This window comes from Plectropomus leopardus, chromosome 15 (genome assembly GCF_008729295.1).
Source record: "Plectropomus leopardus isolate mb chromosome 15, YSFRI_Pleo_2.0, whole genome shotgun sequence".
Classification (NCBI taxonomy): domain Eukaryota; kingdom Metazoa; phylum Chordata; class Actinopteri; order Perciformes; family Serranidae; genus Plectropomus; species Plectropomus leopardus.
This window is the reverse complement of record NC_056477.1, coordinates 4,881,215-4,908,238: the sequence shown is the minus strand read 5'-3', so window position 1 is coordinate 4,908,238 and position 27,024 is coordinate 4,881,215. Positions and strand designations below refer to the sequence as shown.

General features: G+C 40.6%; 1 protein-coding gene across 2 annotated transcripts in view; it reads left to right on the top strand.

Moving 5' to 3' along the window:
• The window catches only part of LOC121954604 (WD repeat containing planar cell polarity effector), a 91,164-nt gene that overhangs the window by 47,313 nt on the left and 16,827 nt on the right, over nt 1-27,024 (top strand). For both annotated transcript variants that reach the window (XM_042502207.1, XM_042502206.1), the window contains 5 exons: nt 3,915-4,503; nt 9,601-9,789; nt 11,185-11,308; nt 12,936-12,999; nt 24,729-24,828. In XM_042502207.1, the coding sequence (XP_042358141.1) occupies nt 3,915-4,503; nt 9,601-9,789; nt 11,185-11,308; nt 12,936-12,999; nt 24,729-24,828 (1,066 nt within the window). The remainder of the gene's footprint in view (nt 1-3,914; nt 4,504-9,600; nt 9,790-11,184; nt 11,309-12,935; nt 13,000-24,728; nt 24,829-27,024) is intronic.

Here is a 27,024-nt window from a genome sequence, read left to right as displayed (position 1 = left end):
TGAATCTATATGTCATCATTCGTCCTATGTTCATGTGTCATCATGCTTACGTTAGCATGAGTGTTTGCAGTTTAAGAGTTCACGTGTTGAAAACCCCGCAACCCTGAGAGTCATGAGTGGCTGTGCTCTAATCTCCAAATCAGCTGTGTTGCCTTCAGGGGCCTTTTGCTTGCCTTTGCTCAGCTCGTACAGAATGTAAAATGAGGCGCAGCGTGGCCTTAAAAATGACCCAGAGTCAAAATGCTGACTGTATTAAATGTTGTGTTTGTAAAAGAGTGTGAGATGCAATTTTTGCTCTGCGTTCTGCTGTAGCTCTGTTGAGATTTATGGACTGTGTCAGACTGCATATTGCACTTTTATAGAACATTCAAAAGGCTCTTCAGCTGTACATTTAGTCCCAAGGTACAGACGGTCCAGGTCTAAATGAGGTCAGGGCACAAGTCGTGTAGCTGCATTTTAGATGCTGAATATTGAGTTAGAAACTTTTAAATCTGATTGAAAGGATCTTAAAGTCAACCAGCACCTGTGTTAACAGGTTAGAGCAGCCGCACCGCCTGTAAGCAGTGCGGCACGGGCAGAGATTTGGAGGCTTGCTGCTTTTCTTTCAGTGTGTTCCTTTTTTTCTCATGTACGTTGTTTTTTTATAGCCTTGCACCTACATGTTGTGTCCATAACTACCCTCTCGACTTGCATAATAAACTGTAACATAAAGGAAATACTAAATTGTTTTTGCGGCCAGTTTCTTTCCGTACCAGGGTGTTGGAGAGTTCTGGTGTGAAGATACCCCCAAAATCCCTTACTTTATCCAGTTTTTACTGGCTGAACACGTGTTGATTCTCCAACATCACACCATGTTTTTTGTGTAAGTGTCAAAATAAAAACATAAGTTAGTCTTGCGCTCTTTGACCTCTTTGGCTGTTGAACCGGGTCGTGCAGTGTTTGCTCTTCGCCTCTGAGCTGCAGCCGACACGGTCCCCCTTCTCGTTTCCTCGGAGGGTCACCTATCAGGGGAGGCAGAGCTGATTCAGCTGCACCTCATCCCTCGATGGTGCCACGGTGGCATGCTGGCACAGCGGGCAGCGGGCACAAGCAAGCCGGGCACGGGATGAAAAGCTGAGAGGATGAGATGTGGTTTGTTTGGGGAGGGGGGGTCAGGGTTTGTGGGATGGAAGTAGGTCTTGTGAATCCTGTGACAGCATTCTGCAGGATGGACTCGATGGACCCTTCGGCTGCTTTGTGTTTGTGTGCAAGTTTGTTTAATGCATGTGTCACTTTGTCCCCTGCAGAAATGTAGCTATCCAGAGAACCGCACCCTCCCAAGGATACCCCGCCCCTTACATGAATTGAGCCCCTTTTGCCTGCTGCCTCATATAAACACACACACACACACATATACACACACACTGCACCCACCCCCTGGGGAGCAGCAGGAGCTAGCTCTGGGGGATTATGGAGAGGAAAAAAAGCTTTCAGGAGGACAGTCATCTGCTTCTCTCCTGCTGTAGACCACGAGCAGGCAAAAAAAAAAAAACCTTCCTCCCTCTAAGTCCCTTTTTGGCAATGCCTGCCAAAAAACTGGGCCGGGCAGCTTTGCGAAAGGAAGGCAGGCAGGCAGGCGATCCTTCTTTCTGTCTACACGGCGAAAAGAAATGGGCTCATTTAGCCAAAGCTGCCACGGTCAATGCAGAGCTCTGATAGAGGCTTTGGTTAGGTGAAATCCCTCCTATAAAGCTCCGTCAGAGACTGAGGAAGTGTTGGGCTGCTGTTTAGCACAGGCTGATGTCTCCTGTCATCCACCTACTGTTGCCGGTTCCTCGTGGGTGTTTTATCGACAGCGCCACCAGTGACACGGCCTTTCTCCATCAGTGTCAATGCTCGCTTGTATAGCGGGTCCATTGTGTCCACTCCCACCAACTGGTTTTGGTCCAGGAGCAAATCATCTGAATTCTGGATTTGACCATTAATAATTCCAAGATTTCCTCTTGAATCATCCTCTTTTATATTGAAAAAGGCTGGTTTCTTGTCAGTCACCATGTCTAAGTGTTGAGCTCTTGGCTCGTCGTGCAGGTAAACAACAGAGGAGGTTGTTTATCGCTGGGTGCTGGGTGCCAAGCTGTGGCATGCTCAGGGAGAAGACGTTGTTGACCTTGAGTTAAAATGGAGCTCTTATCATTAGCTGTCTTGATTGACAGCCTGGTGTTTATGAGCAAAGTGGAAGGCTCTATTTCTTCCATCTCCGGGGGGATTTGGGGCTGCTGCCATGGCATGACTCATTTCTCTGTGTTTCTCTCACGTGTTCCTTATCCTTGTTTCAGTCAAAAACAGTGCTGGCATAAGTCGACATCTTCCAACTCTTAAGAAGAAGAACATGTTAAAACAACAACAATATTACCAGATCAAGTTCCACTTAGTGATATTTATAACCTGAAGGGTAATGGCTAACCACTTCAGTAGCAGGAGGGAAATTCCAAAACCTAAGATAGATACAGGCAGAAATAAAAACAGAATCATCAAAACAAAACAAAATCAGTTCACAGACTTTAAACCGTCAAAAATACATCCTGCAAATCCACCCACTTCAGTTCAAGTCTACCAAACTTAGATAACGTATACGGTAAAGTTCAAGTCTCCTAGATAATTTGACAACTCTATGGGTTTTGTATCATATTCACCAGTTGTCCAGATAATTTATTTTTGTCCCGTCAGTTTTCTATAGGCCCTCAAATCAAGAGTGCTTAGAGCTAAATGTTGACGTAACCAACTCATCGCAGGTATACAGTTTACCATATTTATCATCTTAATTTAGAGTGTCAGCATGCTAACATTCACTAACTAACATTAGACTCAGTGCAGTTTGATAGATTTTGACTGTATAAAATGATGGACATTGTCACTGAGACACAGTCACCCACTGCTTTGTGGACTCCTTTTTTGAAGCCTGGAGTTTGGCTCCATTGTTGTTTTTTTGGAGCCAAAAGTTACAATGTTTGATGACGGGGTGGAGCTGAGGTGGATCTGACTGATCACCTTGAGTGACGCGTCACAGACAGTCTGTCACTCATTGCACCCACGCCCTTATATATGCTTAACTTTCAGCCTTAATATAAATGTAAGCAGACGAGTTATTATAAAAAATGATCTCCCTGCACAGTTGTCATGAATGTTAAAATACACTATGAATACCAAAACCACCAACGAGGCTGTACACGTTTATTTCTGCTGTAAATGTGAACATGTTAACATGGGGGACTTTTGGGATCAGCTCACCTCTGGATCCAGCCTCAAGTGCACATTCAAGAAACTACCGTTTCTGGCACTTTATTTTCAGCCGCAGAGGTTGCCGCTTGTTATTTAGTCATAAAAACATAGTATTGGACAAATTAGTGTTTTGACTTAATGATGGTAATAACTGAACAGTGAAAAATCTCAAATGTGATAACTCTTTGTAATAATATGACAGTTATTCCTAAAGAGCCATGAAAACACAAATGTCACCCTTCTTGTGGTACAAATAGAAAAGAAAAGTCATTTGGCATCTTCCTCTGGGGACCATGAATAACATGGCTTAACAGTACCTCATAATTTCTAATCTGAATTTGAGAATCTAAAAAGTTTTAGAATAGCGAGTTTGACATCCTCCTGCTTCCACCTTCATTTAGTGATGCAGTCAATAGGATTTTAGGTCAGTCAGTGGATGTTTTTAAAACTTAAATAGATGAGTAAATTCTCATTCATACATCTTTGGTAACAAATGTTAAAGTTTTTGTCTTCCTACCCAGAGAAGAGAAAAACATGTTATTGTGAACTGTTGAATCAGATCAGATTTATAGGGAGGATTTTCAAGTGTCCATCACTTGAGGACTCTTTGTAATCATTCTCCCTTCTCTCTTTTTTTTCTTTTTCTCCCTCTAAAGGTCCTCGGTTCTCTGCGGACAGAAGGAAGTCCTCTGGACTGCCGCTTCAGTTTGCTCCAGCCATACCAGCTGCTCACAGTGGAGCTTCCTGCAGGACCCCGCGGATTCAGAGAGGGGTCCTGGGCCGACGCCTGCGTGTACGAATGTGCAAGAGGTCGCCTTCACCGCCTGTCCGTCACCCGCATCCCGCTTCCATCCCACCCTGTCTCCTGCTCGCGTCACCCCTGTGAGACCACACTTCTCCTCGGCTTAAGTGACTCCTCCTTGGTCCTGTATGACCAGCGCCGGGGGATCTCGCTGCTGGCGTCCTGCTCGGTGCCACCCACCCTCCTCGCCTGGCACCCTGCCGGCGCTGTGGTCGTCGTAGGGGGAGAGAAAGGGGAGCTGATGTGCTTTGATGTGGGGTTGGCACCTGTTAACATGGCGCTGGTAGCAGAGGAGGTCGCTTCAGCTGCCACGCTAAGACTAGATCGACACCTGCGCGGCGGAGGAGGACTGGAGGGACTTCAGTGGGCGACAGGCCTGGAAGGAGATGTGCTGATGTTGGCCTTTCATGGGGGACCACTGGCAGCCCTGAGATTCAAACTAGGTGAGTGAAACAAGATTTAAAAAAAAAAAAAAGATGACACCGTAGCAAAAATGACTGATAAAAAAATCGGTTAATATTTCTGTCAAAACTCAACATTTTGGCTGTAAACTACAATAGTTTATTTTCTTTATTAATTTGCTGATTACTTTTCAATTAACTTATGAACTGTTTAATCTATAGGATGTCGTTAAACAACTACCGATGCATTTTCAACAATGAAATATTTCTGCCAAAATTTAGAATTTTGATTATAAGAAACGCCAACACAAAACTTTGTAGAAATGCCTTTAGTAAATGATAGTCAAAACGGAAACTTTCAACATCATATACAGCAAGTTCCTAGCAACTTTTTTTTATTAAGCTCAGTAAAAATTTAAATAAAAATGAATGAATAAACACAGCTCCCTAAAGTTTAACAAAGTGAAAGTTCCTCCAATGCTGATACTTTCTTTGCATGTATTGCAGACTGCATTTCCTCGTGTTGGTTGAGTATAATACGCACATTTTTCATTAATTCATTTTAGCGTCGATCACGCACATAGTGGTCAAAATGCCAAATATCAGCTCCAATAATCTGTCAGCCCCTACTTTTCATACCTCTACCTTAGAATGATGCAGCCATTTCTTATTGTAACATGCTGTCTACAATTACTACGTTTCTGCAAATTGTACTTTTCATGCAGTAATTCTAAATGGTAAATAGTGTCCAGACCTTCCAACCCGTCGCAGTCGTCTCCTCCTGATGAAGGTGCCCTCCTCCCTTCAGAGGCTCTTCCTCTGTTTTGGATCTGACGCTGTATCTGAACCCCGCTGTGTAAATATGGCTGCTGAACCGGTCGTCCTCTTTACCTCTTCACTGCTGAGGGAAGTTAATTTGTTGACGGGCGGGAAGGTTAGCAGGAGTCACGCTCTCAGAGGTCATTCAATAATCGCCCCGGGGCAAGAGCCCCCCAGGTGCATTCTGGGATGCATTTTTCCGATAAATCGTTTACAGTGGCTGCGCAGTCCCTCGGGGCCCCCAGATAAAGTTTGCCAATCAAAATTTTTCCGAAGCAGCCACCACTAACACACGCATACACAAACACACACTCGCACACACACACATTCAGCGTCTTTAATTGTGACTTTGGAAAGAAGATGTGACAGTGGCACGCAGCTCTCTGCTGAAGTTTGAAAGCAGGAGTGTGGGGGCGGAGGGAGGAAGGTAGAAGATTGTGTGCATTTGAGTTTGTGTGTGTTTGAGGGTGTGTGTGTGTGTATGTGTGTGTGTGTGTGTGTGTTTGACTGTGTGTATCCAACTGCGTTTGCCTGTGTGCGCAGGGAAAGGGGAGGGTGTCTTCCAACAATAGCTTCCCCTCCTCTGATCGTCTGCCAAGGTTTTGATGAAGAAAGTCACTGCACGTCTTTTCTCCATGATAATTCTTCCCCCCACACACACACGTGTGTGTATTCTTCTATTTCTGTGCTTCTTTGCGCACACACACACACACACACACACACACGCACACACACACTCCAACTCATTTGTTTGTTTGCTTGCGCTCCTTCTCTGTATTGACTTGTTTCATAAGGCCCGCTACATGACAGAAGGAGTGAGTCGGGAGACGGCGAGGAAGAAAGACTTGGCAAAGCTCCAAGTTCTCTTTTTTCCATAGGAGGCAGCCCTCCCTGGCGCCCCCCCACCCCCACCCTCCTGCCTGCACCGAGTTATCTCATCTGGGCACACGTTGGCCGCGGCTGGGCCTGCACCGGTACAGGCAGTGGAAGGGCAGACCAGGGAATGTGCTGCACGGCACACGAGGAAAATAGTCTTTTTTTTGTAGGTATGTGAAATATTGTTGATGTTTAATGAAGAATTACATAACTGGGTATACAGCTGGTGTATAAACAAGAGAGAGAGACAACGAGAGACCAAGCCGACATATCTTTTTTTTTATATTTAGTTTGGTTACATACTAAAGCCGAAAAACGTGCTCGGGAGGCGCCATGGTAACATAAAGATTCTCTCCTTCACTGCAAAACCTGGTGCTAATTTGATCAGAAGTCAAGTCTATCGAACGCAGCAGCTTGAACCAGCCTGCGTTTAATCAGCTAGTGTGGTAGGCTGTAACAAAATATTGACTAGTTCCATTCTTATTTTTTTCTTTTTTTCCCATTTTTCATATCATTTTTATATCTGAAAAGGATATGTATTGCACAAAATTAAAACAAATTGTTATTTACCAGGGTGTCTGAAGGTCCTTAAAAAGTCTTCAATTCAATTTAATAAATATTGAGCCATAAAAGTCGTCTTAAAAAGTCTTAAATTTTAATTTCTGGGGTCTTTTGCAGACATTTTGTATCATGGAGAATATACTCTGCTCCTACATAATGTGAACATTGTTTGTGTGAAAAGTTATTTACCTATTATACTATAATACCTACTATAGGTAAAAATGTAATTTCCACAGCATGTCAATTATTTCGATAGATTTGACTAGATTACATAAGAAAGTTAATTTCTAAAGAATCATATTATAAAGTGCCTACACGTCTTAAAAAGCCTAAAAATGTTAAAAGCCTTAAAAGTTTTTAATATTGTTCAGTTGGAATTTCTTCATTGCCACAAACATTTTATCTAATTTCATTTATCCATCTTCTATTTTATTTCGGTTAAAATTAGTCTGTTGCATTAAAGTCCACATTTTTAAACTTACAAATCTTTAAACCTACACTTTAAACTGATACTGTCTTCTATAATTGCACTTACCTGTTGGCAAAATGGTGATTAATCTGACTTACTCTAATGATCATATTCCTACATAAAACCAGCCTCTGCACAGGATCAAAAATATATTTTGACCTTTATATGTACTGAACATGCAATGCTTTGGTAAGAAAAAGATGATTTGTCCAAAACTTAGTCTTAAATTTGGTTAAAATTATCTTTAAAAAGTCTTAAAAACAGTAATTTAAGTGTCTGATACCTATTGACACCCTGTTTACTGGATGAATGTCCACAATAACACTGTTATAATGGTTCATTCTGTCTTATTTAATGCTCAGCTATCATTTTTGTCCGTTGGGATGAGGTCTTTGTCAGTACTTTGTGTAGTTGTCGGCTCACAGTATGAGTACTCTGTCGCTGTTTGTTGGAGCTGCTGCTGATCTCGTGCCGCTCCGTGTTGTTGTCTGAACTGAGCTGGTCAAATAAGTCAGTGCGGACAGGTGTGGGAGAGAACCGACATGTCCTCGCCGCCACAATGATCCATTGTCTCTGCTCAGCTTAGAGCAGACGTTAACGCCCAATTCAAGGACCCCTACACACACACACATAAACACACACAAACCGCACGACGCTCAGCTGATGTATTAGCCACATTAGCCCACTCTTAAGGGGATTTGGGGGCTTGCTAATTGCCGGCTTGTCATTTTAATTGCTCGAACAACTCCCCCTCCCACATACACACACACACACATAGACATACACACACAACTTTGGCAATTAATTAGACAAGAGTCAGTGGTGACTTTTTGTGCCTGCAGCCTGGCCCGTTGACGCTGCTGCTGTCAGTGATCACATACTTTGTGCCACCAGCTATGTCCAAATTTATTTCTTTTTTGAGAATAATTACAGTGTGGCAGAATATGATTTTTGACAGAGTAGTTAGTCGTATTTATGACAGCCTGAGTTTTGTTGTTTGGCTCTGCTGCTCCGGTTCACACCAGCCTCTCCCAAAACAAGTTAGTGATTCCTGCAACTGTTGCACCACACACACCACCGCGATCAGGTCACAAAAGACGGTAATCACCCCTGGCATCCAACACCTTCACTTCCCGTACGCGTACTGTGTAAAGCCCACAAAAAAAACCCACCAAGCACCTTTGCCCTTTTACACGCAGAACGAGACACCTCTGCTGCCGGGAAGGGCACAAAACCTCTGTCCTTTCATTATTCAGCAGAGTCCTAATGTGCTCACACACACACACACACACACACGCACAAACAATGGCATAATCAATCACCTCTGGTCAAAAGGCATAATCAGTTGTAACATTCCTCTCATACATACTGTATGCTCAATGTTTTTTAGATGTATTTAAATAGATGGTGATGAGGACACACACACACACACACACACACACACACACACACACACACCAGGGATTGAACAGATAATTGATTGACGATGTCAGTCTAACCAATCCAGTGCTGCTTCACTGTCTAAACCAATCCACTGGACACTCACTTAGCTTAAGTAAGTGCTTCAGGAATATTCTGCATGAACACACGCAGCAAGGTCTGTTGCACCCGTCTATATTAAAAATCTGCTTTTTTAAACAGGAATAGGGGGAAAGTTTCACTTTTTGTTTCAGCAGCTGCATTTTTAAAGTCATGTATAAGTGAGGGTTATACTTTGACATCAGTGTAGTGTGCATATATAACAAAATAATCCAGGTAAATACTCTGAGGCAAATTGTGATTTTGGTCTTTGTAAATGTAACAGAATTAAATGGAAGTAACCAGTGCAAAATAAAAGTAGATAAAACTGAATTAAATAAGGAAAATAAATACCAAAAAAATGAAATGAAATAACCTCCCTCTGATGATCAGAAGGTGATCAGAGGGATGAAAAACATCACCTTTTCCAGTCCTGGAAAAGCCATTTATTAGTGAAAATCATTGCAATTTTTGGAAAAGTCATGGAATTCAGTTCTGCATAATGAAATAGTTGCAGTAATCGTCCATGGATTACCTTAATGTACCATAACTGTACATTTGTTTTCTATAGTTGTTGACTTAAGCTCTAACGTCTGTCGATGTATGACAACATTTATTTACCTTTGTGTACATTTCTGCATTTTCTCCTCGTGTCCCGTCTCTCCCTCCCTGTATATCAACTAACTAATAAAACAGCTCTGGGCAAGTAGGACAAGATAAAAAAAATAATATAATGAGTCCTTGAAAAGTCATGGAAAATATTAAAATATTGTGCATGTAGATGTGGGGACCCTGAATATTATCATCACACTATACTTCCTGCCACTGAGTGAGATCTTGGTGCATTTTAATGAGATCTTTTCTGTTGCTTTATTTTGTGTGACTGGCTGTGACAGGAGCTCTGACTGGAGGCCTGATGGGTCCCGGGGAGCTGCTGCAGCAGCGGCTGCGTTGTGGCCAGGTCAGAGAGGCACTGGGCATCCTGGAGGCCATGGACTGGAGCATCATGGGAGACGAGTGCTACAGAGGCCTGAGCTCGGTCACCAACCACCTGCTGAGGCTGGAGCTGAACGCAGAGAGAGAGGGTGAGTCCAACACGTAATGTTAGATAGTTTTTAGTTTTAATATTTCATCTAAAGTAGCAAACCAATCAAATCCAAAGAACAGCAGGTTTATTTAGATTTTTCTGGCTATGTAACATCAGACTGAGGCCACGTTTAGACGAGAATGGCCCTACTGAAAACTGAAAAGTCTGTCCTTTGCGCTGTAGTATGCATGCCGGGCCAGTAGTTGGCAGTGTAACTTTGTAATGACACACCATAGAAGATCAAAACGCACATGCACAAAGTGCGGCTGTGATGTCACTGTTCTCAAAGGATCCGCTCATTGCCAGTTTACACGGCGACAGAAGGGGTTGTGTTTTCCAAAGATTACACTCTCGAACCTGGCTTCAAAAGTTTGTGTTTTCAGGCCGCTAAAACACCGTTGTTGTGTGACAGAAAGGCCAAACAGCAACAAAAGTTTGACATTTAATGCAAGAACTGTTGCCGTTTGAACTGAATCCCAGTGAAATATTGTTGTTTTTGTTATTGTTTTCTATCTTAACAGTTTGCTGCTTAAAAAATGTATTATGTAAGCTAAGCAGTATAGCCTAAAGGTTTGAAGGTTTCTAAATTTCCACTTAAGTTTCCACTTAACTTCCAGAACCATTCCAGCAATTTACATAATACTGGTTTTATACTTTGGTTTTGGAAAAAATAAAAATGTCTAACATACTGTTTTAGTGTACTAAATAGCATGTTAGTCTGGATTTCAGACACAGCTTCTGTCTCTGAGAATATTTCTGAAAAGTTAAAATATATATCAAAACATTTATTAATGTGCAGAGAAGCAACAAATGTACCTGCAGCAGTGATTTTATCTTTTAATGCCACCTTGCAAGTGAAAGTTGTGGCTTGAGGAATTCTGTTTTTTTGGTTGTCCGTTTGTCTCATTTATTGTCTTGAACCCGATATCTCAGGAGCGCTTGGAGGGAATTTCTTCAAATTTAGCACAAACATCCACTTGGAGTTAACAATGAACTGGTTTAAATTTGGTGGTCATAAGTGAAATGTGAAGGTCACTGTGACCTCAAAAATCATCGACTGTAAGAAGTTTTAAGATTGTTTTTTAGTTTTGGTTTTTTTTTTGGATTTGATAAATGACAGTGTTGACTGAAGGTTGAGGAGAGAGAGGGGTAATGACTTGCAACACAGGTCCCAAGGCTAGAATCGAACATGGGATGATGTGCTGCGTATCTGCAATGTCTTAAAACATAAAATGTTTTACCAAAAATCTTTAAAAAAAAAATCTTAAAACCAGGAACTAAACTTCTCTGTAAAGTTCTTTCACTGCTTGGCAAAATAATTTGCTACTAAACTCAAACTGAATTTTATCTGTCTTTATGTATTTTATTGTGTGCTTTTCTTTTCTGACTGTAGCCCAACTGGAAGCAGCTCTGGGTGTGTTTTATGCTCCACCTGCTCCTCTCTCTGATGTGGTGATACTGGAGTACAGGGAGCCAATCAGCAAGTGTGCACGCCGCTTTTTTCACCACCTCCTCAGGTAACGCCACCTACTCTGTCGCTGTGGTCCTAATGGGATCTTCTTGTTTTGCTTCATAAATATACCATAAAACTTTTATTTCCTTTCTTACAAAACTGTTGCACAGCAAAGATGGGAAACACAGTTATTTATTATCAGTGAAACCTGGGCAGAATGGCTTTATTTATTTATTCTAAAAAAACATGGGAAGAAAATAATGAGCAATCAAAGAAGAAAAGACCCAAGTGCAAGAAATGTACTTGAAAATTTGCCCCCAATTAAAAAAAAAACTGAGAAATGACCTGAAAAAAAATCTTAAAAATTATAATTCTTTAGAATATTTTAAAATATATCTTGTGATAATTCTGAATATAGTTCACGAGACATTTTTCCTGAGCCTTTCTGCATCTACTCTTTTTTTTTTTGTGTCTCTCTTGTCTACTTTTCCGATAACACTGTCTTTGTGCTCATGGTGTTAAACATACATACATATTTATATGCATGAGCTAAGCAGCTAACTAACGTTATCTCCAGCACGTAGCCAACAGCCCAGTTTTTTACATCTAAAGAACTTCTGTAAAAATGAACCAGACCTCTAATTCAGACAGGTGTTTATTTGTCAAAATGTGAGGCCACACTGGGCTGCTAAAAGGGACTAGGCGTTTGATTGTGACTAAGCTAATATTTGAGGTTTTATGGTATACATCAACAGTATGTTCCTCCATTAGGCTGCAGATCAGTAACTGAAAGCTGTGGTCATGCAAACTCTATATAAAAAATTGTACACATGTAAAAATACGAGTATTTTTAAGGCATTACCAGAACATTTAATTGGAGGAAGATTCAGAATAAGAAATACCATCCAAAAAAGCTCTTTGTGGAAGTGACATCCATTGCAGATACAATTTAATACAGCTTATTTGCCGCTCTCTTCTGCTATTTTAAAAATCCCAAAAAAGAAATGGCTTTTGAATTTCATCGCACACGCTGATGCAGCTTTGAGTCATTCATAAGGCAAAGCACCTCACATGCACCTGTTTAGACTGTTGTTTCATTTTCCCTTCTGCCATGAGAGCCTTTTGAAATGCCTGTTTGACTGAAATAGACCCTGTTGTTCCCACACACTGCTGCTTACTGCTCTCCATCCTGCAATTACCTCCCGTTTCTCCTCTCTCTTTTCTTTCTTCTTCCTCTGTAGCAGAGCTGGAGCGTTGTTTGGCATCCCTCCTCCTCTCCTCTCTTATCACCTACCTGCATTCTTTTTCTCTCCATCGACATCAAATGAAGGAAGCCCCCCGCACACCTCCTCTCTCTGCTTGTGTTTGTTTGTTTCATGTTGGCTCCAGACAGGGAAAGTTGAGGTGTTTTGTACTGGGAGATACAGCTCTCTCTCTCCCAGCTTTAATTCTGGATAATAGGACGAGGACTCGCTACTCTCAGTTCAATTATTGACAGTTGTGTATGTGGCGATGTGCGCGGATCGAAGTGTGTGTCTGTGTGTAGACCAAAGGAAGGAGAAAATGTGTACAGCTAACCTATCTGTCTATAAATTTTCATCAAAAGTGTGTTTTCAGATTGAAGATGATTGTTTCTTTATTGTCAGGATGTTGTCGTGCTTCCTCTTTATCTGTCTTCACTCTCTCCGCAGACACCAGCGCTTTGAGAAGGCCTTCCTCCTCGCTGTAGATTTAGACGCCAGAGATTTATTCATGGTGAGTGCAAAGTAAATTTCACTGTAGACGAAACGTTCGTCCACATGTTACAATCTGTTGAACACAAATGAACAGCTCATATGAGGAATGAAAAATCAATCGCTCTCCCATGGCAACACATTTGAAATTTACTCAAATTGCAAAAGCATCTGCAGGTATTAAAACTTTGTGGAAAGCAGCAAACTCAGTTTCCTCAACAGAAGTCTTAAAAAGTCTAAAATGTAATTTTCAAAAGTCTGAAATATTTCCATTTGCCTGCTGTAGGCAGTAATATCAGTTATTAGAGTTGCAATGATTAATCAGTTATCCTTCAGCTATTAAATCATTTACCAGCTAATTCAGAATGATTTATTGGTTTGAGACCTTTTTTTAAGGAAAAGGAGGTCAAGATTCTGTGATTTCAGCTTCTTAAATGTGAATATTTTCTGTTTATCTTGCTCCTCTGTGACAGTAAATTGTATATATTTGGATTAAGGACGTCATCCTGGACTTTGGGCAACACTGATCAACATTTTCTGACATTTTATAGACCAAAACATGAATCACTTAATTGAGAAAACAGTTGACACATTAATCTACAATGAAAATGATCATTGGTTGCAGCCCTTAAATGAAACGTTTTAGTCTCTGATTGCAGATTATCTGTAGACTCACAACACCAAATGACTAAACTGTTTAACTGTTGAGAAAAGAAATTGCTCGTGTAGGAGGCTGTTCAATGCTTTTTCCATCAGCACTATCTGACTTATGTCAAACACTGTCTGCTGCTGCAGAAGCTCGGAAGTTCATTGTCTTAGAATTTACATTTTACATTGCTTATCAGGATGCATTAGATAATTATATAATCAATACTCATTGATATGTACTGCTGGGAAGTATGAGTAAATGTCATTTTAATAAGTCTAGGCCATATTGTCCAACTGATTTTTAAACTCTGGCCAGTATGCTGGTGAAACGTTTTAAATTATATTCTCGGTGGTTTTAGAAAGGTTTGAAAATGTCTTATGTTTCCATAAATATTTGATTAAATTACCGCAGAGGTGACATTTGGAGCTTTTGGCTTTTCATCAGACTCTTTTATTTTAGCCCAGTCTAGTGTACGGACATCAACAACAACATCTACATTTTTTTAAATAATTTGAAGAGTGCCTCTTGCATTTACAGTGCTGTGTATTTTATGCAAAAGTTTCTTTGATTTTTGTCATTTTAAAATGGGTCTTGTATTTAACTTAAAATGGTATTAAATTTTAAAAAAAAAAGGCTAAAATATAACTTGCAGTAAGATGTAGCAACATTGCACAAGGAAGGTAATGCTCAATCTGAAACTTTGGTCTTTCATAAAAGAGGGGTTTTTGTGTGTCTTTTTTTGCCTTCTTCTACCCTCAACGACACCACAAAACCAAAAATGTCCGTTTATTTTTTCTTTTGATTTTAAAATTGGTCTTGAATTTCATTTCAAATGGCATTAAAAAGTCTAATAAAGGCTAAAATATAACTTGCCATAAGACGGAGAAACACTGTACAAGGAAAGAAACGCTCAGTCCGAGACTTTTAAACTCTTTTATAAAAGGATTTTTAGTGTGGCGTTTTTGCTTTTAATTGGAGAGCTTGATAGTAGAGATTCACACGCGCAGCTACAGTAATACTGTACAACCTGTTTTAATTGTTCAATGACTTGTGATTGTGTTAGGATCATTTGCACATGACTGTGTGTGTGTGTGTGTGTGTGTGTGTGTGTTGCATGTCAGAGAGCAGGTGTGATCTCAGTATGGGCCCCTATCTTTTCAACCTCCGTGGCCTCAGCTCGGCCTTTTCCTCTCCTCTCATCTTCACTCTAACTCGCTCTTTCTTCCACTCCACGCTGAAATGCTCTTCTATGTGTTTGACCCCCTTTTTCGTGGGGGCCCCCTTTGCTCCATGCTTCACCAACACCCTAGACATTAATACAGACCCCCATACACACACACACACACACACACACACACACACACACACACACACACACACACTTGCTCCCTCAATCACACTGATAGCACTGGTTCCAATTACCTCCCCACTAAGTAGTGCTGCTGGGAAGCCGAATTGAAAAGGTGGAGTCGAGCCTGTGGACCTTGAAAGAGCGCAAAGGGAGGAGGGGGGAGCGGAGAGGAGGGGAGGAGGAGGAGGAGGAGGAGGAGGGTGATGGTGTGGATGGAAAGCTATATGACAAACGCAACAAAAAAGAGAAAGGCGAGAGAGAAAAGAAACAAGGTCTTGCTCGGTCACTTTGGTGATGATCAGAGATGAGTGAGGAGGGAGAGAAGGAAACCGAAGATGAGCGCAGAGATGGAGGTGCAGATGCAGTTCAGCCAAACATGCAGATACACATAGATTCAAATGCATGTAATGTATGTGCACTAGCTTCTTAAAATCTTTGTCTTTATGTAAATAATTACCTAAAACCTCTGCATGCACAAACTAAGGAACTTTGAATTCTTAAATTAACAATTTAGAGACACGTGTATGCTGATACCCCTAAAATCCTTTTCATATTTTGTGCAAAGTTATAGACCATGAAATAGGAAATGAAGTGCAAGTCACAAATCGCTGCTGTCGGGCACAAACTTCCTATGTCCAAAATTGCTATTTTTCAGGAATTAGAAGAAAACGCTGTGTTTTTAAAAGAAGGATCTAATGGAGATAGGAGGTTCAGTAACAAGAAATAGTAAAAGCCACTGATAGGCGTAGAGCAGGACCAATAGAATTAATTTATGAAAAAAAAGAGAATAGTGCAATGCAGAGATACGAGATTTGCGCCCAACGACAAAATCTTAAGTATGAAACTGAAAATATTCCAAAAGAATTTTCACAGTTTTCACTATATTTTCAAGATGTTTTTATGTGTAGCTCAGTAGGAAAACACACATTAAAAGCCAGTGTTTTAGGTTCCTGACAGGGAATCATACGGATAATTTGGATCACTGCAGAACTTGATCTCAAAGGATCTCGAAGTGTGATGGTGTGAAGTTGGTGTGAAGTTGGTGTGAAAAACTATAAAACTTCTCAGTTTTTTCTCTTCAGTTTAAGAACTATGTGTCCCCCCTCATGTGGCTCTGCACCCGACAGAGACTGTAATGTCTTTTTTTAATTTACTGTTTTACGTTAAACCACATGTAGAGTGTTGGTACCTTAAATTGACATTATTCCTAGCTTTTCTAACCCGTAAAAACATATTTTCCTATTTTAGTATTATACATTTTATACAAACAAATTTAAGAGACATAAATAGATAGCATTCCCCATCACTATTGTGGTGATTTCCATACATCTGGCTCACAAACACAACAGATAATTATTATTCCACGTGTGTATCACAGGGTGGCCTATGTCCAGAACTTTCCATGTTGGCGCTACAGAAAACATCATTTTAACTGGCTAGTAAAACTATTCGCCATACTTCAACACCTGCGTGCATGCAGTGCCCTGATTTTGTCTTTTTTACATATTTAGATCACGCAATTACATTAAGGCCCAGAAATAACAAACCAACATAAAAAAAGTACTGGCAACAGCTATTGCATTGCTTTCCATCGCTTTTGTCTCAACCAAAAAGTTGTGCATAAACACACCCCAAAGATTACAGCCCCCAAATATGCTCTGTACCGCATGAGAGGAAATTACTCTCCGTACCAGCAGGTGGCTGTAGTCTGTAGTCTGTATTCATCATTCAGAAAAGGAAGAAATTACATATTTCTGATCATAGAAGCTTTTGACACAACACATGTGCATGGACAGAAACATACCAAACACCTAAAATCACAGGAAAATGACTCATCTTTGAATAGTACATTTCACACATCACACAGCTGTGCCTATCAATGTGGTCTAAACGCCACTCTGTACAGTTACTCATTACATTTACACGATTCAATAGTATAAAAAATAATTTTCAGCGACATTGTGTGATCGCAAAGATTAACACCAACAATTACTAATGTTTTCTGCTAAAAGTCCAAAGGCTAAAAAACATCATTTTACAATTTGTTTTGATTTCTCGCTCTCTCGACTTCAGTCATTTGTTTGCATTTCTCACTTCTGTATCTCTTCTGAGTTAAACTGCAGATCAGTGCTTCAATATGCTGACTCGATCAAAAATCAGACAAGGGACGACTAGTGCTTAAGCAGCGGGACACACTGCAAAAACGGCCCAGAATTGACAGACGGTTGACCGTTGACTTGGTGTGTCAGGGCCCAAAACTAAGACATTACTAGTCAGTCTGCGAGTTAGTTTATTTTTTCTGCACTAAAAGTGGTCAACACAGAGAGTATCAGTGTCATTTTATCCAACTGTTCATTCTGAACTGACATCAGTGTGTTCACTTGGAAATACTATATTTTCACTTCTGGTTTTTATTTCTATCACAAGTTTGGTCTTAAATTTTATTTCAAGTGGTCTTGAAGGTCTTGAATTTCCCTTGTTGGTACCTTTAGATAAACACCCTGTAACAAAGTTAATGCTCTCTCACAATGAGCACTTATTTTCGCCTCAGCGACCAAGAGAGCAGCAACTCGTCGTCTGAAGAGAGCGACAGAGAGAAAGAGGAAGAAAAATAGGACGTTGACATTTCACCCCTCGCTCTGTCCTCCGCTCTAATTAGGTTGTGTTGTTGCTTTAACCTGCCGGTCAGCTGATTGAGTTGGGGTGGAGGGGGTTAATGAGGGCAACCCCCACCTTCAAACTCTTTCTAACTTCCAAAGTTGCCCGCAGAACTCAATAACGCACCATCGACTTGGTAAAATGCTCACTCAGACAGATAACATGCACACCCTCACCTCTTCGAGAAATACCCAGCATGCTCCGCACCCCCTCTACACCCCCACCCCTGCAGGCCTCATTGTTTCCCAGCTAACAATAGAGGCCCTCCAAGCCTTTTTTTTTTTTTTCAAAAAGAGAAACCTTTTGTTAAAATGAAACACTTTAGTGTCGGGCTAAATTGAGGGGGAGGAGGACTCGGGGGTAGGGGGGTGTTTTTGTGGAGGTGGAGGTTGGGGGATGTATGTCGAGGTAGTAGCAGGGGGTTACTGAGTCGTTTGCATTTTTTCTCATAATTGGCGCTGTTCTGTAGCTCCCTAATTAGCCTTTGATAATGAGTTGATAATGTAACCAATTAGGTCATTCGTCAGCCGAGTCAAGCCGACGACAAGTTGTTTTTTTTTCTCCTCCACCTCCCTCCCCTTTCTCCTCTTCTTCTTCTTCTTCGTGGGTCTTTGGCTCTTGATGTAGCTTGTTAATTAAATCAAATTGTGTGATAGCCGAATCTGATGCCGGCGCTTTTGTTCCCCAATGAGGGCTTGTACTGTTTCTTGTTAGATACGCTAGCAGTAAGGCAAGCTGCGTCTGTTGGGTTCACCTCCTATCTTCCTCCCCTATCTGACGCCGGGCTTGGCGGCACTGGATGAGGAGGAGGAGGAGGTGGAGGAGGTATCGCACGTCTTCGGCAATAAGCTCATTGTTGTCGCTCAGATGAGTAATTAGCGTTATTAAAACGTTAAGTCCTTAACACCTATCTGATAGAAGTGTTAGTCAAACACAAGGCTCCTGGATAACAGGTGTGTCAGAATCGTGTGTGTGTGTGTGTGTGTGTGTGTGTGTGTGTGTGTGTGTGTGTGTGTGTGTGTGTGTGTGTGTGTGTGTGTGTGTGTGTGTGGGTTCAGCAAATGTGCTCATGTCCAGGGATTATGCCGGATGTTAATTAGTGAATATGTATTTTCATGTTTGCATGCTTGTGCCTGTGTGGATTTGTGTCCAGTCTCCTTGCCAATATTTGATCCGACTGTACGTTTTTTAGCTAAAGGGAAACACCTTTAAAAAAAAATCCAATTTAAATTTCTGGGACTAATTATTATTGGTTATATTTTCTTATTCTCTGCTATGTGACATTTGTCTGAGGTATTTCTTGGGGGTTGCAAGGAAGTTTTAAAACTTCAAAAGTGAGTGATGGGGATTTGATGTCCGTCCCTCAGAATCAAAGAGCAAAAGCTTCTCTCTCAAAGCGTCTTTTGGTGCTGATATTTCACGATCACAAAGGCAGAAATACATCTCGTAAAAAATACAGAGACTGAGATATGTGGACCTTTATATATTTTTTTAATATTATGTGACATTTTAAACAAAAAGTGCTGTAGTCTTTTTCTTATTTGTACTATTTGTTTAAGTCGATGTATAAAGAGAGAACATTTAGACAACATGAAGTTGTTTGGTAGAATCTGTCTCCTTATTGAAACTTATTATTATGTGACACTCGATTCTTCTCTATGCATTTATTTTTCTCTTGTGTTGTTTGATAAGTAACTGTAATCTATTTCTTTTGTTTATATATGTTTTGAGAAAAGGGCGGGTAAAAAAAGATTTTTTTTCAGTCATAGAAAGTGTTTTAGTGTTTTATTGTTGTATTGACAAATTTCTGCCTTTTCAATACAAAAAGTAGATGATTAAGTATTTTCTATTCTATTCTGCTCTTGTTAAAAGACAAGTAATGTGTTGCAGCCCTCTCGTTTTGCTTGAAAATACTGGAAAAAAAGAGAAGAATTGAAATACTATGATTAAAAAAAGTCGCTAACTCTGATGCGTTAAGTTGCAAATAGGGAGTGATTTTAGATACAGGATGCATCTCTGCAAGACTGCAGTATAGAAACAATATTTGTCACTATTTCTGTTGCTCTCTGCACCTCCAGCTCTCTGCACTAAATGCAACAAGTTGTTTCCCATTCTCTGTGAAATGTGAAAAGGCAAATAAACCAAGATCCCAAATAATAATCGCAAAATACCTCCAGGGACGCTGTAAAGATCACCACCGTAAAATTACATGGTTCTGTCTGCGTTCTGAGCAGTTTTGAGATCTTAAACTTAAAAGTTTTGCATTTCAAATAGCATAAATGATATGAACCTTTTTGTTTCCGAATAAAAAGTGCCTAAATGCATCCAACTTAAAAAAAAAACACCTCATGCAATGTTGATAAGTCGTCACAGAATAAGAATATATGAACAACTTATTAACTCAGCCTGCAACTTCTGAGGAGAGAAAATTCACCCAACTTTCTCAGTCACATGCACATGTCGTGGTAAAAAAAATCCCAATAAAACTCTGTCTGCTGATCATACATGAATAATAACCTTTTTTGTGCACATAATGTCCAGAAAAAGGTGCAAATCCACCCTAAATGTTCACATTTGTACTTCCCATCGATGCTGTTTGACAGTGACCTGCAGACTGCAAACATTCAGACACGATCCCGTCTATTAAGCGCTGCCATGTGCCAGTTAACCTAATCCCTCATTTATTTGGAGGTAACCCAAAATATCAGTCAATATCGGGCTCTTAGTGTCCACCACCTCCCCTCCCTCTCTTCCCCTCTACTCCCCAAAAAATGGCCCACTAAAACGCCCCTCTTTATCAGGCGCTGCAACCCCTAAAGCTCTTATATAAATAAGATTAGTGTCGCGTTTGAGCGTCTGGGAATAAGAGGTGTAATATCTGATGGTTTTATATGCAGTATTATTGTTATCCCTTCTTAGTCGGGCTGATACTCCTCTTTCTTTCTCTCTCTCTCTCTCTCTCTCTCTTAGCTTTCAGTGTGCGTCTCTCTCTCTCTCTCATTCCCCGTTTGTTCATTCGTTTATTCTTTCTCTGGGTCCCTCTCTCCAGATTCAGACAGTATTATGAGGAGCTAAGCTGGAATAAAGCGCCCCGGCATCAAATGTTCATATTGTTCTGTTCTGTCTGTCATACAGTCTCTCTCTATCATTTCTCCTCCTCGCCTGTTTTAATCTTCCGCCGCTCTGTTTGTTATCAATTAGGAAGCCTCACTCATTTCTAATTGAGGGGCCGTGTCCTCGTTCACAGCGGCTGAATTAGCCACCTCAGTCCTGGGAGCCGATTTAGGTCCTTTTGAGGCCATTTTGTTGTCGGCCATTTTCACATTTCCTCCCAACGCCTCGCCACAGAGGGCAGGCACCACACTATAATTACCCAATCTGTTCCCATTCATACTCCTCAATTTCAGCACCTCTCCCTCTCTCTCTCATTCTCTTTTACACCCCCTCTCCCCCCAGCCACAATCCCTCTCTGCTCCCCTCCTCTTTTGGAAACCAGCAACCCCCTCTCTCTCTCTTTTTTTTCCTCCGGGGGTACAAAAGCTGGGTTACAATATGGGGGTATTAGGGCCGGGTGCAGGCTCAGCTGGGGGCAGGCTTTAGCCAGCTGAGGGTTATCCATGGCGAGCCCTGAGTCACGGCACTGATGTCCTGTGATGTCGCTGAGGCGGAAGACTTTCCTTAACACGCTGTACCCTTTGATGCCCCCTCAGGGCCTGCGCTCGGCCTGAGGAAACCCTGCGACCCTGAGTAGCCCCTCGTTGGGTGCCAGGATGAGAGTGTGATTCTCTCTGTGTTCAATCAATTTAAGAGGTTGGGTGTTTTTTTTCCTTCTTTTCTAAAATTTAAAATCGTACTTCAGTCCCTTTTTTCTACCTTTTTTCAATGTATAGTTTTGATTTTTCTCAGTTTTATCTATAAATGATCTAAATGATGTCACATTTCAATGGGCCACTTCACAAGGACTGCAGCCAAAGAAAATACTGGAGTAGACGAGTCACAAATATATTTAATAAGGTGCAAATGTTTCCGTGCAGACTGCGTCTTCTTCAGAGTCAAACCTGTGTAACACACGTTTGTATATCAGGCTTTCCTCTCAGAGCGACTGGGAGCTGACCAGTACATTTTCAGCGTTTGCTGCTGGTTATTGACGGGCTTCACTGGAGCCACTGGGGCAACATGCTGATTGTTATTAACCCTTAAAAACTTGGATCGACATCATTTTTTTTGTGCTGTATTCAAACACCTTTCACAAGTATTTTACCTTTGAAACTTGTGCAACAGTTCTCTTCAGAAACATGGGGAAAAGGCAATGAGCAAAATGCAAAAAAATGGTAAAAAGTAGACAAGAAAATGTTAAAATTGAGAAAGAGCAAGAGAAAAAAGGATGTAAAATAAAAAGCAGATTATCCCAAAAAAGGGTGATATGTCCAGATATTATATTGACTATATTATATGTTACTGACTATATAATAATTTTTAATTTTAGCTATTTTTTTTAAAGATAATTTCCTTATTTTTTTTTCTCTTTTTTTAGCTTTGCTTTTCTAGCTGTTTTTTTAGGTGATTTTCTCGTAAATCTGAACTTATTTCTTGCTAATTTTTTGAGTAATTTTTTGTTAAGTTACTCATTTTCGTCCTCCCATGTTTTTGCAAGAAATCGAGGATTTTCAAGGTGTCTAAGGGTTAAGGGTGTAGTTTGCATTAACTTCACAGGATTCAAATCTCAAGACAGAGTTTCACGCCAGTTTTATACCCGTCTGATCCTCAGACTGACAAATGTGAAACTGTTGGTGGTCATTTGTACGGTTTGGATCATCAATTATTTGTCATTTCAGCACAAGTCCTGAATTTTCTAGGACCTCTCATTCAGCTGATGTTGAAACAGTCTTATCAGGATACACTCTTTTAAAACTAAACCCTTTTACAACATTTTTATTTCATTTATTTATATTTTTTTATCTTTTATTTAGCCACAAAGATCCCACGGATATAAGACGGCAGTGCAGTCAGTTAATGTGTCCAATAGTTAAACACAAACAATACATAAAACATAGTTTTGTTTTATGTATTGTAGAATTCACTTCTCTGTCTGGTGCGCATGTATTGACTCATTGACAGCTTCTCATTTGACTTTGTGCATGGCATTGTGGGAAAACGGTGCACATCAGCAGCACTCCTACATACGTGCTGCAAAACTACCCTGTTGGTTGACCGGACAGTGCTCCTGTTGTCCTGTTGCTCATATCTGCGTTTGCTTATGTCTGTTTCTGTGAAGCTGTAATGCAGTTTCTGTTGCTCATGTCTGTGTTCAGCTGTCTTTGTTTTACTCCTGCTGACCATAATTGATATGCTTCACATCATGATTATTGTTCTTAAACTTGTTTCTTGATTTTAGGCAGCCAAACTCACATTTAAAACTAGTCTTCTGGCTAATTTAATAAAATGTAATGACATTTTTCTATACAGGACATAAATCCTGCTACAAAACATACAACAAAATAATATCACACTATAAATAACAAAACTACAAACTTTAAAATTATACAAAATATCCTTTGTTGACCAGAATGTATCCAAATTATTTTTTAATGACTTAACTGAAGGAGCCCACACTACGTCCTGTGGAGGCTCATTGCATGATTTTCGAGACATTGGGGAGACATTACTGGTTTTTTTTCTCTTTTCGGACAAACGTCTTAGTGGAAGTCATTTTAAGGAGTTCTGTCTTAAATCATGTCTATTATTCCAACAGTGGATAACAGGCTCTGCCGAAATATATATTTTGTAAACAAGCTTATATATCTCAATCATGTCATCTTTGTGTCTAATGTATGCTGGAGTTAAAAATAATGATCTTAACCTCTCCTCGTTTAGTAGCTATCCTCTGAACTTTCTCAGTTTATTAAAATATATTTTTACTCTGGCATATTAACAGTAATGTTTATCGAAACAATAAATACAATTACACTATGCAGAATTTCACCAGTAGATTTAATTTTTTCACATTTCAACACTACATACAACAATTATTATTTGAATTAGATCTAATTTATTAAAACAACAGTTTGAGGGAAAAAAACGTTTATTTTATTTTTTTTTTAGGTATTTAAATACACAAATTGACCTTTCTCGTTCCTTATTCTACATCTTAACCACTTTATTCTTGAAATCTTGGTCTCTTATTTATCCACCGCTCCAACTGCAAAACAAAAGCTGATCGTGCGTTTGCTGTTTTAGCTCCTACCTCTGGATCGATCTTCCCCGGTCTGCAGGGTTTGCTGAGTTCTTGGACTGTTTAAAGCGTCTATTAAAAAAACACCGTAATAAGAATAGCCTTTCTATAGAGCAACATGTGCTGTGTTTGTGTTTGTTTTGGTCTTGTCTGTCCCGTTGTGTGTGTGTGTGAAACGCTTTGTAACTGTGTGTTTTAAAAAGTGCTATATCGTAAAGGTTTTTTTTAACTTACTCACCTCAGCGTTGCAGCTCAGCGCACCTTAAAACAGGAGCAGCTGTGTGATTCTGTGTGGTTGTTAATGAATAGTATGGCAGCGTTGGGCTTTAAATCAGCCACCCTCAGACATCATTTAGCAATATTATCTCTCTTTATGGCCCCGTAAGTCTCAAACAGAGAGATACAGAGCAGACACGCTGTTTCCAATATTGTCGCAGGCTGATATAGTAATGTGCTCGGCTGGATATGTTTCTCCGTAAAGAGAGAATACCAGCGTTTCTGAAAGGTGAACAGTCCCTCGCCTCCTCTCCCACTTTTGAAATGTGACAGATAACATCGTCCCTAGTTCAAAAAACGGAGAGACGAGGGTGTGAGGGGTGTGTGTGGAGGGGGAGGGAGGGAGCGCAAGCAGGCTGATTTCAAAGTTTTTGGAGGAACCGGCATTTCATCCAACCGGTGCTCTTTCTGATGTTGGGCTTCAAACAGCTCATTTTTTCCCTGTCATTTCATCTGTTTCTTCCTTCTCCCGCCAAAACACCGCCCCCACCCTTCCAAAAAAAAAAAAAAGACCATTGTCATCGTAGCCTAGATTCATTTTAGATTAACGTTCATGTTTCTTTCTTTCTTGCATTTCCTTCAAAGGACCTCCATTATGTTGCCAGCGATAAGGGCGAGGTGGTGCTAGCGGACGTGGCCAAGAGGAAAGCTAATGAAATCGAGGCCCGGACCGTCGCAGGCAACGGTAAGAAAATAATCATAATGTTTGGACAGAAAAAAAGACACCAAATGTGACTGGTTATTTCTCCTCACATCTGAGATGGGAGGTGGACTCCTGATAACCTCGGTAACTCACCCACTCCGACACACTTTTCTGATATGTAACACCAGGTATTTTCTCAGGCTGTCACCCTCGTTTAATGACACAAAGGAGAATTAAATCAGATCATGTCTGACAGAGTAATATTCATGTAAAATCCACACAACCTGTTGCCTTTTTTTAAAAGACGATATAATCTATATTTATGATTGAAAGTGAGATACTGGGAAAGTTTGAAAAGTCAAATGGAAAGCGTAAAAATCAACCTCTACATAATCACCACCAGCACACAATCTTTATGTCTTTTTCCTTATTTTTTGGTATTTTTTCCCCCCAAAAATAAAAATAAAAAATGCGATATTAAGTCTTAAATCTTGAATAATAAAGCCTTTAATATCAGACTAATGAAACAAATTACACTTAAGTTTTTCGGAGTAAACAGAAAGAGGAAGAAAACCAGCAAAGGCCCTTTTTTGTCGCTACTTCAGGCTGTGCTGCTGCCCTTTGACAAACACTCCCGAAAGCACATACCAGAGGGGATCAAGCCGAGTTCCTGATTACACACACACACACACATACAGAGACAAACACACACACACACACACAATTCCTCACAGAGAGGCTTCAAGGGCCAACGGGTGAGCAGAAAACATTCAAATTTGCGAGGGAACTAGATGAACATGTCTGATGAGTCCTTCATTGGTGCTTAAAACACACCAGAAGGCAATGCGCTCAAGTGTGTGTGTCTGTGTGTGTGTGTGTGTGTGTGTGTGTGTGTGTTTAGAGACAATGAAATGAGGCGAGAGAGGTATTTAACTCCACTGTATAAGGTCAGACCCCTCAGGCTGAGTGTCTGTGTGTTTGTCGGTGAATGAAAATGAGCGTTTGTGTAACTACGAGGCCTGTTTGCATGCAATTTCTTTTTCTTTTTTTGTTCTAATGTGATGCATAACACGTGCACTCCTCCTCATAAGCCTCTTAATTATGTCCTAGATGATTTACCTTCATCACCTGCAGCATGTCCTATCCTTGGACAACAGCGCTTCGGAGAAAGAGGGAGGAAGGGACAGAGGAGGGAAAGAAAAAAGAAGGGATGATGGAAGGAAGAGAGGAAAGAAAGACAGAAGTGCAGAGGGAAGGGGGAAGAAAGACTAGGATGAAATATTGAGGAAAGGAGACAATGAAGGAAAGAGAAATACAAATAAAATGAAGAGGAAAAAAGAAAGAATATAAGATAGTGAAGAAAATTAAGAAATAAATGAAAATTAAGGGTTGCTTGAATATTGATCTTATTCAGACGCCCATTGTTTAGGTTTTCGTTCCTTTTCTCGTTGTGTCTTCTAACTTCCGGCCCCTAAATCAAACAGAACTAAAAAAAAAAGTCAATTTACACAGCCTGCTACGCATGTCTAAAGTTTTTAAGCAAGCATCGACATTTATAAAGCGGTCCTGAAAAAACACCACAACCAGCGCAGATATCACACGCACAAGCTTAACTAGCTTCCAGCCTGATGTTTCAGCACGGTCTCATCCCAACTCGTCACATGGTGCCGCTCTGTCGGTGATGTTACGCGTAGACTCGTGACGTTTTAGGTATCCTTCGCTTTCAGCTGTTTATGTTATGCGATGCCATTATAGTGATGTCAACAAATGCACATGGTGGGACGACACGTCACGGTCCTCATGTTTATGTAACATGAGCATCAGTGGGGACAGTCACGGTGGTTACGTTCAGGCAAAAGAGGCACGCGTTGAGGTGCAGAAAACAAAAATGACATAGAAATGGGAGGCGAAATCAGGACTCGTGCAAGTAAGTTGTTTATTGGACCCATCCACCTCCCCTCCCGGCAAACCTATAAGCCACTCACACTCTTTAGACTGCTTCATTACCAGCAGTGTTATTTCCTGATGCCTTCTTTCCGCGTTGCATGCATGCGTCCGCTGGCGTGTCAATGTCTGTCAAACTGTCGTGGAAGAAAGCTTTGACAGACTTCAGTGTTTAATGATATATTATAAAACTGGTCAGGTACTTAATAAAACAAAAAGTTAAAAAGACGTAGCTCCTTGTTGCTGACATGCTAATGTCAATAGAAATAAGGAGAGTAGATAACAAAGTGCGGA